Below are 17013 nucleotides of genomic sequence, written 5' to 3' on the forward strand. Positions count from 1 at the left end.
ATGCTTGTGATGGGACACATCTCTTGGGAAGAGAAAAGAGCTTTAAATGTAGCAATCTTCTCCGTCACCAATGATGACAGGTCCTGCCTTGAGGCAGAGGGTTTCACTAGTCGGCTTCCAGAGGGCCCTTCCAGACCTGTCATTCTCGGAGCCACTTCTGTTGCCGGCCTTCAGATGCCGAGACTGAACTCCACACAGCCAAGTGTCTACCCTTTTAGGAGCTCCAGCAGTGCCAGAGGGGGCAGTGCCACCAGCAGCAGCAACAGCATCTATTCCAACTGAAGACTTCCCTCAAAGGTGAGTCAGGTCAGCGTGGACCTCGGCGCTTCCTTTCTCTCCTGCTTTCACCGGTCCGGGCACAGGAGCCCTGGAGGTTGGCGACCACAGGACACGCTCCCAGCCACCAGTATAAGCTTTGACAGAGGGACGAACAAGGGGTGGCTGGGTAGCGGGTGCTAGATGGAAGGAACTCGCCACCGAGACGCGCTCCAGCAGGGATGAGTTGCGCCGGCACCACCAGGTCCCTTTCTCACTCCCCGCCGGGCCGCCCGGACTCGGGTGCTCCCCGCGTGCGCCGGGTGCCCGCCACTCCCGGAGCGAGCGTCCCACTGCGCGCGGTCCCCTTCCAGGCTCCCGCGGGAGGGCGCGTGGGATGATGCTCTGGTCCCGGTGTCTTCCCGGAGCTCTGGCATCCGGAGCCGCCCCAGCCCGCCCTGCCGCAGCCACAGCCTGGGCGGGAGAAAGGAAAAAGGGAGGGGGCTGGAGAGGCTGGGCGCGGAGGAGAGGCGGTGGGGAGGGAAGGAGCGGAGGGGGAGGGAGGCTCTCGGCTCTGCGGCGCCTCCGCCTCTCCGGGGCTGGCGGTGACTCCGGGTTCCCCCTCACGCCCGCTCGCAGTTGCTCACCCCCTTCTCCGCCCACCCTCCCCCCGGAGCCGCGCGCGGGAGGGGAGCCGCAGCCCGAGCGCGGCGGTGGGTGTGTGCGTGTGTGAAGGACGCCACCTCTCTGGCTCCTGCGTTCGCAGGCGGCGGCGGGCGGCCGGGCTTCTAGCTCCGGCAGCGGCGGCGGCGCACGAGGCGACAGCGGCGGCGGCTTCCGGAGTCCCGCTGCGAAGATGCTCAAAGTCACGGTGCCCTCCTGCTCCGCCTCGTCCTGCTCTTCGGTCACCGCCAGTGCGGCCCCAGGGGCCGGGAGCCTCGTCCCGGATTACTGGATCGACGGCTCCAACAGGGATGCTCTGAGCGATTTCTTCGAGGTGGAGTCGGAGCTGGGACGGTAAGGCGGGGGGCGGCGGCGCCCCGGACCTGGAGGCGCCCTGCGCGGGCTCGGGCTGGGGAAGCCCGCGGCATGCGCTGGGGATGGACCCTCTCGCAGTGACAGCTCCCTAGGATGTGGAAGCCGTCCTCCTTGCCCTTCTATTTCTCCCTGCCTAGTTAGTGCCTGGGAGAGAGCTAACCTTCATTCAGGTGCAACTCGGGTCCCCCCAGGGCGCCTAGGCCAGTGCAGCTGCTAGGATCAGCCCGACTCTCCCGCCCTCCCTCCTGCTCTCGGGCTGCCACTTCCCTCGGGTGGTAGCTCCCACCGCACGTGGGCCCTGCTCTCCCAGTTGGTGTCTTCGCTCGCGATTATAGCTTGCCAGAGGGTCCTGTTTGTCTAGTTATTTTTTGGGGTGGGGGCGGAAGGTGCCCCTCCGAATCATGACAGAATTATTAAATTAGATTCCTCCTCCTTCCCCTCATCAAGCTCTCCAAAGCAAGTGGCACTAGAAATTAAACTTAAATACTAGCTTCCCTGCAGAGTCTGCTCAGGAGTGAAGGGGGAAATGAATCATTTAAGAGAGTTGAAGGCAGAATAATGAACTAGTGTGGCTTTAAAGAGAAGCAGCATATGGATATGGAGTCCAGGCAGTGGTAATTAGTGAGAAGAGTTCTGCTGCTCTTCTTTCATGTGCTAGAGAGCTTTATTTAAATTAGGTATGCAAAAAACCATCTCCCTAGGGTTGCAGAAATGCCTCTCATCCCTTCTCTGAAGATCCAAACAGGTAGCAGTCTGGCCTTGTAAATGATTCCATATGTTCACATATTTTTATCCATTGAAAATTAGTTTTTTTCCCCCTTCCTTCCTTTTTTCCTTCTTTTCTTTCCTTCTTTTTCTTTCTTTCTTTCTCTCATAGTAAAGAGACTTGTTTTCAACACTCATTTTGGATCTAGGCTGTTTCTTATAGGGAATTTGAAGATGTAATTTCAACTGTTGACAAGATGCAGCTTCTGTACTTACGACTTCTTTGCTATTTCGTTTTCCATTCTCTTTTTGTTGGAAATAGTTTAACTAACAGCAATTTTTTTTTTTAATACCACTGGAGATCACAGAGAAGGATTTTGGATGTTGGTACTTAGCGGAAAGGTGTAAGGATCACTGCCCCCCCCCCCCAATTTGCTACTACAATTAAAGGTTTGTTGAGTATAGAAGGAGTGTAAAAAAGGCAAAACTTCTGAATGAAAATTTAGTAATTTGTCGCTGTTTAAAAATGTTTCAAAATATTTGAGCATTGAATAATGTATACATAAACATCCATTTTTCATCAAGTTTTTCAATATTCATTTGAAGATCTGTTGTATGTAGGTTGAAATGAAATGACAGTGATGTCTCCTTTTGTAAGATTCAAAACCTATTATAATTGTATGATGTGCTGCAGTGGAGCAGTGTCAATTTCTGATTAAAGAGATAATCTACTCAAAATTGTTTACTTGGTGTTTTAGAAACTGCCATATAGTTGAGGAAGTGCCTGATGCTGCTGCAGGGACTGTCCCAGCAGCACATCTGCTTTCTGAGTGACATTTACCCCAGATGCTTCTAATAGACTGACTTATGATCAACACATATTGTCTTTATGCATAAGCTTCACCATCAGGAAATTAAAGAATTTTTTTTTTAAATTTGAGGAATGGGAAAGTGTATAGAAAAAAAATAAAATGCCAATTGTACACACATATGGGATGATAGACTTCATAGGACACAACCTAAGAAATGCGAAGTACTTCTTTAAGTTTGGCGTTACATATTGCAATAAATTTTTGAAGATAAATATGAATCAATTATATAGATGCTTCTCAACTTACGATAGGGGTACATCCCGATAAACCCATCACAAGTTGAAAATACCGTACGCCAAAAATGCGTTCAATACACCTAACCTAACAAACATCATAGCTTAGCCTGGCCTACCTTAAACATGCTCAGAACACTTACGTTAGCCTACAGATGGACAAAATTATCTAACAAAAAGTTTATTTTTTAATGAAGTTTTAAATACTGTGCACAGATGGGCATTTTTTAGACATGAAGAGATGCAAAAACACAAAACACAATATTCAAAAAACACTGGCAACACAGGATGCTGTAGCGTACTGGTTTTTCACCCTTGCAATTTCATGACTGGGAGCTGAGTTTCACTGCTGCTTCCCAGCACTGGAGAGAGTATCCTATCGCGTATTTCTAGCCCAGGAAAAGATCAAAATTCAAAATTTGAAGTGTGGTTTCTACTGAATGTGTATCACTTTCGCACCAGTGTCAAGTAGAAAAATCATAAGTCGAACCATCCTAAATCGGGACTATTACTACACTACTAAGACTCTTGTTCTACTGTCTAGTCTTTTGGTTACTTAGAAAGACCACACAATTAAAATACTTTGAGAAAAAAAGCTAAAAATTCTTACTTCCACTCTGTTTTTCAGCAGTGATGTGTACTGTTAGGTAGGTTCTTTGTAGATGGCAGCTCTGGTGAGGTGCATGCTTACTCTTATTTGACTGAGACTTAGAGAAATAGCATCACTTCATTATCAAAACTTTTTCAACAAAATAAACCTAGAACATAAAGCAACCAGTATTCCAGATATAACTATTAAGAATTTATAAGGCCAGAGAATACAACAGAATTATCATTGTAGGTATTGACTGAGTGACAGAAGTCCTTTGGCTTCCTACACCAGTGATCAAGTTGAGTACAGTTAATTGATTTCAAGTCTTTACTCTCAGCCTTGTGAAATCTGCCTGCCAGGGTAACTCTAAGGCCAAAACATTTAATTCATCAGTCACATAGTTGTCATAAACATGCTAAGAGAACAGTGCCTCTGGTGTGCCTCTGCTATTGCGGTTAGCTTTAGGATGTGGACAGTCCCCACCAGATTTAGTGATTTGTTGGTTCCTACATTACAACTATCTTTTGTAAACTAGTGACTACTGATGGCAAGAATATTGGACAGTGACCACCAGGCCAGCGCACCTTGAGCATGTGTTTGGGAACTGAGAGGAGCTAAATTTCCAAGGCTATACCCACCTGAAGGCCCTGGATGGTACCCACAAAGGCAGGTGCTGGCAGCAGATGGACATACTGTCATTCAAACCAGGGCAGATGTGATAACTTTGGTTTTTTGGGGGGGAGGAGGAAGAGGTTAGGATGGAGGGGCTATTTAAGAGTATCAGGCAAACTTATGTTTCTAAAATCACATTTGAAAATACTGTATTATTTATAGAATTTGTCATAAAGTTTACAAAAATCATGATACACCAACAAATTCAGCTTTACTTAAACATAGGAGTTGGCCATAATCCTATTCAGGGCTCCATATTCTGGAGAGCAGTTGGTCTTTTGCCCGGCGATTTGAGAAATTGGCATTGTGAAGCCCCTGGGGAGCTCAACTCCCATCCTCATTCTGTCCAGAGGTTTGGCACATGCAATGACAGGAATTGGCCTGTCCTGCTCTGTGGTGCGGATTTGACCCTGTGCCTGCAAACACATGCCCTTTTTTTTTAGTTGTGCCCCACCTTTTGTTTCTGCCTGTTACACCAGATATAAAGAAAGTTTATAACAAAGCCAAAAGTATTCTCAGACACACAAATCCAGGGAAACCACATGAAAGATAATTAGGACAAAAGAAGAGTGTGTTAAACTATTTTGGAATCACTTCTTAAAAAACTTCCATTCCACTTTCTGTAGTTTCTTTAGGCTGGTGACTTTGGGTACCACCCCCAATCTGATTCATAATTTAAAAAATATATTTATGTGGCAAATCAATTGACCCATAATTCTATAGGATCCTTTGCTATATATATTGTTACTTAGGAACCAAATAGATTTAGATAGTGAGACATGTATGTGTATGTGCGTATATGTGTGTGTATAAAGCAGAAACAATTTCTTAAAACAATGTCTCTTCTTATTACCAACAATATACTCTGTTTATGTTATGTTGTTTGACTATTCTATTTCATTAAAAAAATATTGGCTAAGCCCATTTGATTTCACGTCCCATTAATGGGTTGTGACTCAGTTTAAAAAGTGCTGTTTTAGGACATAAATCTGTGTATGACAGATTAAAGTCATACACAGGCAGAGTCTTTTTCAAAAATGCCCTGCAGACCAATTGGCAACATTGAGTGGTGACCATTTGGCACAACGCTGTAGAGGAAAATCCTCTTATCTTTGCCTCCAACTCATTATTGGTTTCCTCTTCTAAACAATCTTGAAAAACTCTGGTATCTCCCCAAAGTTTGCTTGCACACAGTAACATGAATTGACTGAGGGGGCAATGGGCTCATACTGGGAGCACCTTCACTGTGCAGGGGAGGAACTCAGAGGCCTGAGAAGTGGTATATTCTACATAGTAGTGCGTAACTCTGGCACTAGATAATTGTCAGCAATGCTTCCTATAAGGAAACATGAGCAGTGTGCATTTTCTAAGAGAAGGGCTTCAACCAGTGCTCTTGGCTTGTCTTAGTGCTCTTGGCTCTGGTCAATATAATAAAATATCATAGACAAAGTGGCTTAAACAAAAAACTTTTATTTCTCACAGCTCTGGAGGCCAGAAAGTCCAAGATCAAGGTACCAGCCAACTCATTCCCTCAGTGAGGGCTCTCTTCCTGTCTTGCAGATGGCTTCCTTCTTGCTGTGTCCTCACAAGACAGAGAGGGAGAGGAAGAGAGAGAAACCAAGCTATCAGGTGTCTCTTCTTATAAGGACACTAATCCCATCATGGGGCCCCCACCCTCATGACCTCATCCTAAATATATTAATCATTACTTCCCAAAGTCCCCACCTACAAATATCATTACATTTGGGGGTAGGGCTTCAAAATATAAATTTTGAGGGAACACAATTCGGCCCACAGCACAGCTGATGAAGAAAGAGATCCTCCCTTTGTCCTTCCCCCTTCCTTCTCTGTGATCAACCCCCTTCTTAAGGCATTCTCTTGCACAGTACTAAAATAACCTTGGTTTTTCCCTTACCCTGGGCGGTAAGGCCCCACAGCTTATCCAGCTGTACTGCCGGCTACTGGTCTCCTACTACACACATTGCCCTTAGCAGCTTGCACTCTTTGGGGATAGTATTTTTTTTATCTGACTAGGAATTAAAAATACACCTTTTCAGTCTCTGTCTTGTTCTCTGTGCATCTGATTTATTTCTTAGGCAGTTGACTCAGGCACAGGGTGGGATTGCAAATGGGAGAAAACAAACTGGGGCTGTGCAGGCTCGTCACAGGACCGCTGACTGTAACCTTCCAGAAGGCAGAGTCTGTGGGTTTGGCTTGTTCACTATTATTGCTCATGCCTAGCACAGTGCATACTACCTTGCAGGTGTTCAACAAATGATTTGAAAGAGGATGAATCAGCAATAGTTAAGGGGCCAGGCCCAGCAGGTGAACCCCCTTCCTCTTCTTGGAGATCTTGGTCCCTCTTGGTCTTGACATTGCAATGATCTTGGTTCTAATGACCTCAGGGTAAGAGAAATATTATAATCTGTTTATCTTCTCCCTAAAACTTGTGTGACCAGAACCCTAATCTCACTCAGTACTGGTTTTCTTTCTTCACAGTGGGAGTATTGATAACTGCCACCTCTGTAGCTTGTAGGTGTTGAAAATAAAGCCACTTTTCTGTTGGCAGAGTATTTTGTGGTTCTGAAATGAAAGGGATTCAGTTTCACCTTCACTATCACTTTACCACAGGCATCTCAGAATTAGGAGTTAAATCAAGTTGAATTTAAAGACATGAAATGCTTCCAAGCTATACCAACCCCTAAAGTTAACGCATAGTAAATGCTAAATTTGGAAATATTGTAAGGGACCTTAAAGTCAAGTGAAGACTGATATCATCATTGTTTTAAGAACACACAATTTTTCCATGTTAAATACTGTTACAAGGCTAAAAATAAATCCAGATTTTGGAAAAAAAAACACACACACAGGTGCTGTCTGCTTCTAAACTGTTCTGGAGAGCTTGACTTGAAAAAAGAGAAGGGAGGGGGAGAGAGAGAGAGAGAGAAAGAGAAGAAGAACACTAACCACAAAATAGCTTCAAAGAATTTTCTTGTAAACACTTTACCCTCAGACATATATGTGTGGGTTATGTGTTTGCAGTAATACATTCAAGAACAAAGTACTGAGTGTTAGCCAAGTAAACTGTTTCAACTACTGGTAGTTTTTTTTTTTTTTTTTTTGTCCTGTCTAGCGAAAAAATAGTTTGTTGTTTTTTTTTTTTTGTTTTTTTTTTTTTTGTTTTTAAACTCTCTTTTGGTAAAGCTACATATCTAATAAAATGAATATTGATTTTTTAAAATTTCCAGATCAAGTTCATTCTTCAAAATATGGTGTTTCATTGAGTCAAAGAACCGTATAACTCAGGCCAAAGAATAACTTTTCATGAAATCAATAGCAGCTAGAGTCAAGGTCTTACTCAAATTATATCAATCTTTACCTTAATTCTTCTTTCATCTATTTGGAGTTCAGGATCATCTGAAGATTTCATAACTCCAGTGGTTTAATTAGGAAGTTGGCTCTAAATATTGCCGGCATAGTATTAGCACATAAAGGATGGAGACCCTTCAAGACGGTTCGTTGTCTTTATTCTAATTGCAAATAGAGGACAGTGGTTGATTAGGTGATGTAAAATAGTGAAAGGCTTAGGTCAGAGGTTTTCCTCAGTCATTGTCTTATTAGTGGCAAAGATCAAATACGGAAAGGAACAGTGTCTGGAGAGAGGGTGACTTATAATGATGGATAAGGGGTAGATCTTTATCTTTTCTCTTAGAGCAGGATTATTCAGCCTAGGCACTGTCGACATTCGGGGCTAGCTAGTTCCTTGTTATGGGGGCTGTCCTGTGCTCTGCAGGATGGTTAGCAGTGTCCCTGATCTCTACCCACTAGGTACCAGTAGCAAGCCCCCTCACCAAGTTGTGACAACCAAAACTGTCGCTCAACATTGTCAGATGTGGCCCTCCTCCCCTGTTGAGAACTATTCTCTTGAACTAGTCTTTTACATGATTTTCTTTCAGTTATGCAGACAGTGAACAGGGAGGTTGATAGATTAAGTTCATTTGGCTTTACTGAGTATCTGCTACAACCAAATGTTTCTCCCATTTCTATATAATGCCATATATTTACATATGATTTCTGTCATATATGCATAGCACCTGTGCTATATAGTTTACTTAGTGGTTTTGTTTAAATCCCCTTATTTTTGTTAATGTAAATTTACTTACAAAGAATATTTATTTTCACTAAATCGAAAACCACAAATAAAAGCAAACTGTATATGCCATAAATAAAAGAAAATTGTAAAAATAAATTGTAATGAAACATAGCATTTTTATTAGATTGTAGCTAGATATTTTTCCCTGCATAAGGCTGTATGTCTGACGATTGTTCTCTTTGTTAAAAAGAGAGATTATCAAAGATTAGCAGGGCTAAAACCATAATAGCACAAACTGAGGTTTTCTTCTTGATGTAATCAGAATGACTGAAAGATAATTGAAAGAAGGATGTTCCCATTTTTTTAATTTCTTGTTATTTAATTCCATGCCTTTGTGCCACATAAAGTCCTCTAGGTTATAGGTCTGACCTTTTGAATAATTATGACCTAAAGGATGTATGTTGGCAGAGTGTGTGTGGCAGGGTGAGGGGCTAGAGCATGGATGAATATGATGAATAAAATGCTCTTTTTGCCTCCAAGTATATGGGGTACTGATAATAAGGCATCAACAATAAATCTAATACAAGATAAATGAATAAATAAATAAAACTAACATGTGATAGAGATATAAGAACCACAGAAGTCTTTATGACAGATGATAATTCTTACTGAGAAGACTGGATGTCTTCACGGGGGAAGGGTGGACCTTGAAGTTTGGCAGGATTTTGGCAGGAAGGGCTCTGGTAAAGCGCATGCCAGGCTGAGAGTCCATTCTAAGGAGGGACAAAAAATGGCAGAAAAGTCCAGGATGTACATTTTATTTTGCAAAATTTACAAAGCATGGACATTGCCCTGGCGATAAGGTTAGCAGGGTAAGGTGATACCAGACCAAAGATGGCCTGTAAAAAAAAAAAAAGACTGCATCTATGTCACTTGAAAACCTAAATTATAGATCAAGTAATTATTTTGAGAGTGATAGGTGGCTGCAGAAGCATCTGCATCTTGGGCTGAGTTTGTGAGACACAGAACTTGCCAGTAACGTCTAATCTATATAAAACATGGGGCTGGGTAAGAGAAAACTTACTATGTTGGTTTAAAAACAAAAGAAAGAAAAACCCTCCCATATCCTGTGACTAGATAAGAAAGCGGAAGTGTGGGATTGAGATCAGTTGCTTACACCAGGTAAAGAGCCAGTAAAAGGAGAGCCAGTAAATATTTTAGGCTTTGGGGGCCACTTTGTCTCTGTTGAGTGAAACCAGTCACATACAACACACACTGGACAAATGCATGTTGCTGTCTTCCAGTGGAAGATTATTTATGACAGTGAAATTTAAATTTTATATAATTTTTCCATCAAAAAATGTTATTCTTCCTTCGATTTTTAAAAACTATTTCAAAATTTAAAAATTGTTCTTAGATTGCAGACTGTACAAAATCAAGCAGCTGCTAGATTTGGCCCATGGTTTACTAACCTAGACCAATCGAGCTAAAATTCTATTCCTCCTCAGTTGCATGAGAATTTCAAGTTAAAATGACATCAAAACTTCAATTATTCAAGAAACTACCTTGAATCTCTCTTTCACTCTGAAAATGTCAACCTGCTATTAGTGTTCCAGCTGAGCACATGCTTTAAATGCATACTCATTCTTTTTCTAGATCTACTGAAACTGCTACAGTTAACAGTTCTAACCTATGTAGCATGTTGACTACTTCTGTTCCATTCATCTGTTTTCATTCTTCTTATTTTTTTTAACCTGGTATTGACTGCATGATTGATATTTACCTCATACAATGTTTTTGAAAATGAAGAAGCTTTATTTGAAGTGTGTTTAAGTTAAATTTCCATACCGTGATCATTGTTCACATCCAAAGACTATTTATGGGTGGGCAATTTGTTTTGTACATAATAATTAAATAGGTTTCAAGTTTATCTTTATTATATTTGGGGTGAAAATAATATGCTAGATAAACTATTGATAAAAGATTTACCTCTAGTAAAGTTTAATTTTTCTGTATATTTGTGTTGAATAATCCTTCTATATGCTGTGCATACCTCTCAGATGGACTAATTAAGGTCCTTTAAAATGGGGCCCTGTTCAAATAAGCAATCTTTTGAACAAATAGAATTATTCCTTTTTTATTGAATAGACTTTAGAGCTAAACAAAATCAGCCACTCATATTTTAACTAAAGCAGAGGTTTCTAAAGTGGGATGTCCTTACCCAGAGGGTGTGTAATACAATGGGAGGGCCAGAAGAAAGCATTATATGATCTATTTTTTTATTATTATTTGCTTTTTATTTTTATTTTTGGATGTTTTAAAAAGCACATTATATATTGGTTCAGTAGCACATGTATAGCATTAATAGATTAGTATACACAATTTAGGAGCATGGGTCAAAGAATGGTAGTTATAAGTGGATACCGAATAAACTATATTTAAGTAACATTCTACCTTATGAAAATGAATGTAAACAGATACATACATCAGAGTGCAAATGAAAAAGAAATCATATTGCAAGGTGTGTCTTTGTGCACAAAGGGGAAGTGGGTACATATGTGCACTTGTTATGCATTTCAAGACTTGTTGATGAAAGGTTTTGATAAGAACTTACTGCCGTTGTAACCAAAAAAGTCACACAGAAGAAAATAGAAAAAGAATAAAAGAATACAGCTTGCATGCATCAAGCAGAGGGCTAAATGAATTTCCGGGTTGAACAAGAAAAATCAGTGGCCATGGAGTTTAGAGGAGAACAAAAGAGACAAGTGGACTGTTTTAATATTTATTCACAAGAATTTCAATTTTAATATAACTAATGTACTTTATGACAAATTTTGCCAACTGCTTGCTTAGGCAGCTGAAGGCATTGACCTAAAGTGTTTTTGGGGCAGTGCTTGAAGAGTTATGGGCATTAGTGCCAGGATGTTGAATTTAACCCTGTTAATAAATGCATTGTCACCACTTATTTGTTAAGTAATGCCTCAGGGTGATTTGGTTGAAAAATTCACCAGGTACAAAAGTATTTCTTAGGAAAAAAAGAGACTTAGATTTGAGACCACTCTCTGATTAGAATAGTCTATAAAAAAGGTAATGGATATGACATGTTCTTACTTGTTTTCTCTACTAGCTTGTGGTAGCATTCTTTATTCAAAGTGCACTTTCTTTCATTTATGTCATGACTCTAGACAGAACTTTACTAGTATTACAAACCAGAGCATAAAAGAGGAGGGGATAGCAAATCTGTAAATGTAAATGTGTTCACACATTTATTGTTACCTACAATGCAGTATTTGAATGCCTTCTCCCCAGTTTATGTCCTTGTAGTCTGTTGGATACAGACCTTTGCTTGCATTTTGCCTTTCATTGTGCAGAATCTTACACTTGTCAGCTTGATCCACCTTATTGTACTATCTTGAAAGGACAATTAGTGACTACTCTAACTTGGGACATTAACAGACACACAAAGTTGTTCTTTAGTTGTGACAACTGTTCCATGTTTAGTCTTTATCAGGATTTAAATATACTGTTACCTATTCATTCAAATGAATCTTACGTTTTTCCAAAGCTCTCTGTCAGGACAACCACTGAGAAAATAAGACTATGCTATTAAATGTGACCAAATTCAAAATATATAATTCAATAAATCAGCCTGGCCTAGAGTGTTCGGCTATAATAGGCCTCTAAAGATTTCTTCTGTGAGTGGAAACATTTTTAGTGGCTCCTTTGGGACTCTAGATCCTTCCTCTCCTTTTCCCCTCAATGTGAACATGTAAGCTAATAAAAATGTTCAATGAGGTAAACTTGGGAGCTCTCCGGAGTGCAGCCTGTAACTAAGAACATAATAAGCAGGGCTTGTCATATGTATGCGTGCCACATTAGTGAAGCAGAAACCCGAGCAAATTACCAGGATAATCCCCAGCAAACCACTCCAGTTCTTTACAACGTTGAGCTGCCAGGCAGTGCAATGTCAGGACCGAGCTGAGGCTGTGGGGAGCCCAGGCCAGGTGAGGGCAGCAGAGTGCAGTGCCAGGCTGAGCGGGCAGGTGGAGGAGGGCAGAGGTGGGCAAGGCAGCTACTCAGGATGGCCCTGAGGCGGGGCACCAAGTCGGCTGCTCCGCACAGTTGAGTCGGTGGAGGGGAAGGAGGACAGCTGAGCAGGGCAGGGACTGAGGCCGGAAACAGGCAGGATAAAAGTGCTACTTGGCAGCTGGGCGTCTTTGGGCATGCACTGAACCTCACTCAGCCTCACTGGGAAAGCGAAGGTTGTGGCAGTGTGTTTCCCACAGGGCAGCTATGACCATGAAAGGAGATCACATATGTAAAACACTTAGCTCCATACCTGGCACGTAAATGTAATGTCATTCCCCAGACAGGCCACAAGGTGGGAGGTAGGGGACGGTGATTCTGAATTGGGCCTTGATAGGGTAAATGCGTGACTCAGTCCGGCTCATGCAGCCTTGTGAGCAATCTGACCTCAACCGGCCACATTCCCCACCCCTACTCTCCCTTATCACCATCCCGGGATGTTTACCAGGAGCTTGATGTGGTTCTACTGTCTTTATGTATGTTGCTAATTATTTCAAGGATACTACTGCGTGTTTATCACCAGCACCGTTTCACAGATGAGGAACCTGAGGCTCAGAATGGTGAAGCAGCTCATCCAAGCACTCCCAGCCAGGTGGAGGGGAGCACAGCTGAGATTCAAGCCCAGGTTTTTCAGACTCCTGCATCCATGCGCTTTCCATTCTCCCTGACCTCAGGCATACGGGGCCCTCAGGGCCCCTCACATCTCTATGGTGGTGTGCACGAAGCTCTCTCAGCCTGAAATGCTCCTCTCCTGCAATCCCTCCAGGGCAGTCTTCCTCTCTCACGTCCCTGCTCTCGTAGCATTTCATACACGCCCACCTCTAATGTTTATGATATTACAGGTAAATGCCTTGTGGTCTTCAGCACCAGAGCATTTGCTACCTGGGCAAACCTATCTTTTATCCCCACTACTAAGCCCATCCTTCCAACTGATGCTTTCCCCCAATAAGTGCTTAATAAATGTTTGTGGAATATAATGTGAACAAACAAACATCAGAAGTATTAGTTGCAGGATAACAAGCAGGACTTAAATCTCTCTTTTTTAGGACGTTTTCCCTATAGCAACCCCCTGCTAAACCAGCATACTGTGAAATTACCTGCTTGTGCCTGCCTTCCTCTCACTAGAATGCAAGCTGTCGTGGGTCTGGCCTCTGTCCCTTTGTTCCCTGTTGTGTTCCCAGCACTGAAAGCAATGCCTAGTACATAGTGAGCACTCATTAAATATTTGTTGAGTAGTGAGTCAGTTGCACCAGTGAGGCTTCCACAACTGAAAGTCCTTTTGAACTCAGGGAGCTCTGGTCTTTTATCAGTCTACTCTGTCTTAAAGGGCCCCATCTCTGAAGGATCGGGAATACTGTCACCTTCTGTGATTCGATCATCTACTTCTAAGGTCCCTTCTATCCTCAAGCACCTGCACATCTGTGTTTCCTTCCAGATAAATTCTCTGGGCGGTTACCTTCTTGTGTTCAGGGGACGGAACAGCTTTTGGAGTAAGTAGGGCTCTAAGCTCCAAAGGCTTTTTTAAATGTGCTGGAGGATCCTTGAATAAATTTTATTCTTATTTTGTGCTTTTAAAATGCTTTTCCTTTTTTTAGAAACATGCACTCATTGTTATATTTGCTCATTTTTACTTCCTTTAGTGGACCATACAAATGCTGGCAATAACTGTGGATATCTAGGACAGAAATTAGCAAGAAGATATGTTTTCAGGCTTTTCCCACCCATCGAGTTTTGTTTTTAAAAGGTATCATTCTTTTTAAAATGCTTGACTTATGACCCCTTTGTGGCTGTGTAACCAATTAGCAATGTCCTGTCATAGGGTTGTGTAACATCATCCCTGCCTTGAGCACAGATGGGAAAGGAAGAGCTAAGGAGAGGGTCATGAGTGAGATAAGAGCAGAAAAAATCTGTTCTATGTCTGTCTTTATTGGGGGGTATTAGTTAAAAGCCATCTACTGAGCTGTTTACTTCTTTGATCAAAAAAATAAATCCCTGCTTGACTTAACTTCCAAGTAGGGTTATTAACTTTATGTTTGTGATTTTTATGCACTGTCAAAATAATTGTTCTGAAAAATGTGTATGTTTCCACCTTTATTTTGACAACCAGAGGCCAGGGGAGTACAGTGAAAGGAAACGGTGGATGGGAAGAAGAGGAGCAGAGAAAGGGCTGAGGGCGGAAGGAAGGCCACTCCTCACCAGCTCTGCTTCCTGTTTCCCAAGTCCAGTTTACAAGCACGGCTGTCCCTTCCTGATTTCTCTGTTTCCTTTGTCCCATCAGAACCTATGTACCTTCTGTTTTCCTTGTATTGCCCCCTTCTTACGGAGTGAAGGTTTGTGTCTCCCTAAAATTCATATGTTGAAGACCTAACCCCCAATATGATGATATTTGCAGATGGGCCTTCGGGAAATGATTAGATTTAGATGAGGGACCCTCATGATGGGATCAGTGCCCTTCTAAGAAGAGACACCAGAGAGCTTGTGCGCTCTCTCTCTCTCTCTCTCTCTCTCCCCCTGCCATGTAAGGACACAACGACAAGGCAGCCATCTGCAAGCCAGGAGGCAAGTTCTCACCAGAACCTGTCCATGCTGGCACCAGATCTCAGACTTCCAGCCTCCAGAACTATAAGAAATAAATGTTTGCTGTTTAAGCCACCCACCCTATGGCACTGTGATGGCTCTCTTCCCCTGTTTGGGACCTGTCTGACTTCGGAGTTTAAAGGAGGTGGTGTGTTCTTCATTCCCAGGTGTCCACCGTGTTTTTCTCCCACGTGTTGGGGAACGTAGGGCAGAGACCCACTGCACGGGGAGTGTCGCCTCTCATTTGCTCTGTCTAGGATGGCTGGAGCTGACTCCGAGTTGCTCTTTTCTTTCTCCTTTTTTTAAACAAGAGTAGGGCTCCCTAGCGCACTGCCACCTTGCTGGACCCTAGACGGGGACAGTTCTTCTGTGGTCACAGCCCCTCTTCCTCTCTGCCTCCCAGGCACTTGGTGTCTCACTGTGCCTCCATACCTGTTGGCTTTCCCAGGGCTGGCGCCTGCCAGCTCCCGGTGCATTATTTCCTCGGCAGCTGGCACGGAATTTTTTTTGTTGCCAACTCGAAGCTCAGCTATTAAAAAATGAAACTTGGCCCATCTTGAGTGTCATATGTTTGCATCAGGACTTGGATCTGCCTTCTGGCACAGCTCACATGATCACTTTGGGTACCTCTCTCAGGACCGAGAACCCAGCGTTCCTCTGGGTCTCCGACCACATTTACACCCACCCATTCCAAATGCAGTCTCCAACTTTGAAAAACGTGTGATGCTTACGATTAGTTGAGGGCTAATTTACCATTGTTTTGCTTGGTTTTATTGATTTTTTTAAAAAAATCTATTCGGTGTTTCTTTAGCACTAGGATGCCTTCTCTGGCTGTTGGTGTCAGTTTCATCTCCTAAATTGTAAATTCCCAAGAATAAGTTTCATGTGTCCTAGGTTAATGCTAACACACAACACTGAAATGGGGATGTTTACTGCATGACTTTGCATAAGCATGAGCTGATTCAAGAAAGGCGAGTTTTAATTATGGAGATTTTAAAATATTAAATTAAAAGAACAGGCTTTGGGGTTAGAAAGACCTGCAATAGAGTCCCAGTTCATCCACTTATGAACTGTATCATCTTAGACAAGTTTTCAATGAGCCGCAGCTTCTTCATCTGCAAGAGATGATAATAACAATTAAATGAGGTCAGTGCATTCATTATACATGGTAAGTGTCCTGTGAGCATTAGATATTATTGATATTAATTCTGGATTGGCTGTCTGTGAGGATGCAGAGAGTGCAGGTGATTGGATGTCACTCTCTCTCAAAGATGTCTTCAGATTTCAAGACTCTGGAAATGTGTTGGCAATAGGCCTTAGTAATTTCTGCTATTACTATTGAACAAGTTTTCTGAGATTCCAAGCTTCCCCTTTTCCAAAGGGTAGTAACATCGTGTAATATTTGTACATATTTGACTACTGTTCTTTGTATTTCACATATTGAAAATAATGTGTAATATAACCTTAAGATTTTCCACATTTGCTGACAAAAGGACAGTTGGGGTGGTTTAAAATAACTGCTGTAGGTGGCTCTTTCTGTAAAATTTTTACAGTTTTCTTTGCTTCCAAGAAGGGTATTAAAATTAGAAAATATTAATCTTTTTGTTTGCTTTGAGTTATTATTTGCACTAACTTTAACTCCTTGTCATAGACTCCTTAATTTTTTATTCAGAATAATGCCATCTTCACTGGGAAGTTAAATAACCAGACCCTGAATTATTGTAACGTGCCTATGATGCAGAAATAAAGAATAGAGCTCTGGAGATCATTTAAGGATCTGTTAGTCTGTGTACACTAATAAAGAAAAATATATCACATGGAAGAGCCTTTTTATATTTAAAATGTTGCCATTATCTATTAGCCATTCCTAGAAGATGTATTTCTCTAACT

The 17013-nt window shown here is 42.1% G+C and overlaps 1 protein-coding gene across 1 annotated transcript in view; it reads left to right on the forward strand.

Annotated features, from left to right (window-relative positions):
- Nucleotides 1-1096: 1096 nt before the first annotated feature.
- CAMK4 (calcium/calmodulin dependent protein kinase IV) overlaps nt 1097-17013 on the forward strand; it is a 218090-nt gene continuing 202173 nt past the window's right edge. Inside the window, exon 1 of the mRNA XM_069492626.1 lies at nt 1097-1272. Coding sequence (XP_069348727.1) covers nt 1112-1272 — 161 coding nt within the window. The 5' untranslated portion in view covers nt 1097-1111. The remainder of the gene's footprint in view (nt 1273-17013) is intronic.

This window comes from Eulemur rufifrons, chromosome 17 (assembly GCF_041146395.1).
Source record: "Eulemur rufifrons isolate Redbay chromosome 17, OSU_ERuf_1, whole genome shotgun sequence".
Classification (NCBI taxonomy): domain Eukaryota; kingdom Metazoa; phylum Chordata; class Mammalia; order Primates; family Lemuridae; genus Eulemur; species Eulemur rufifrons.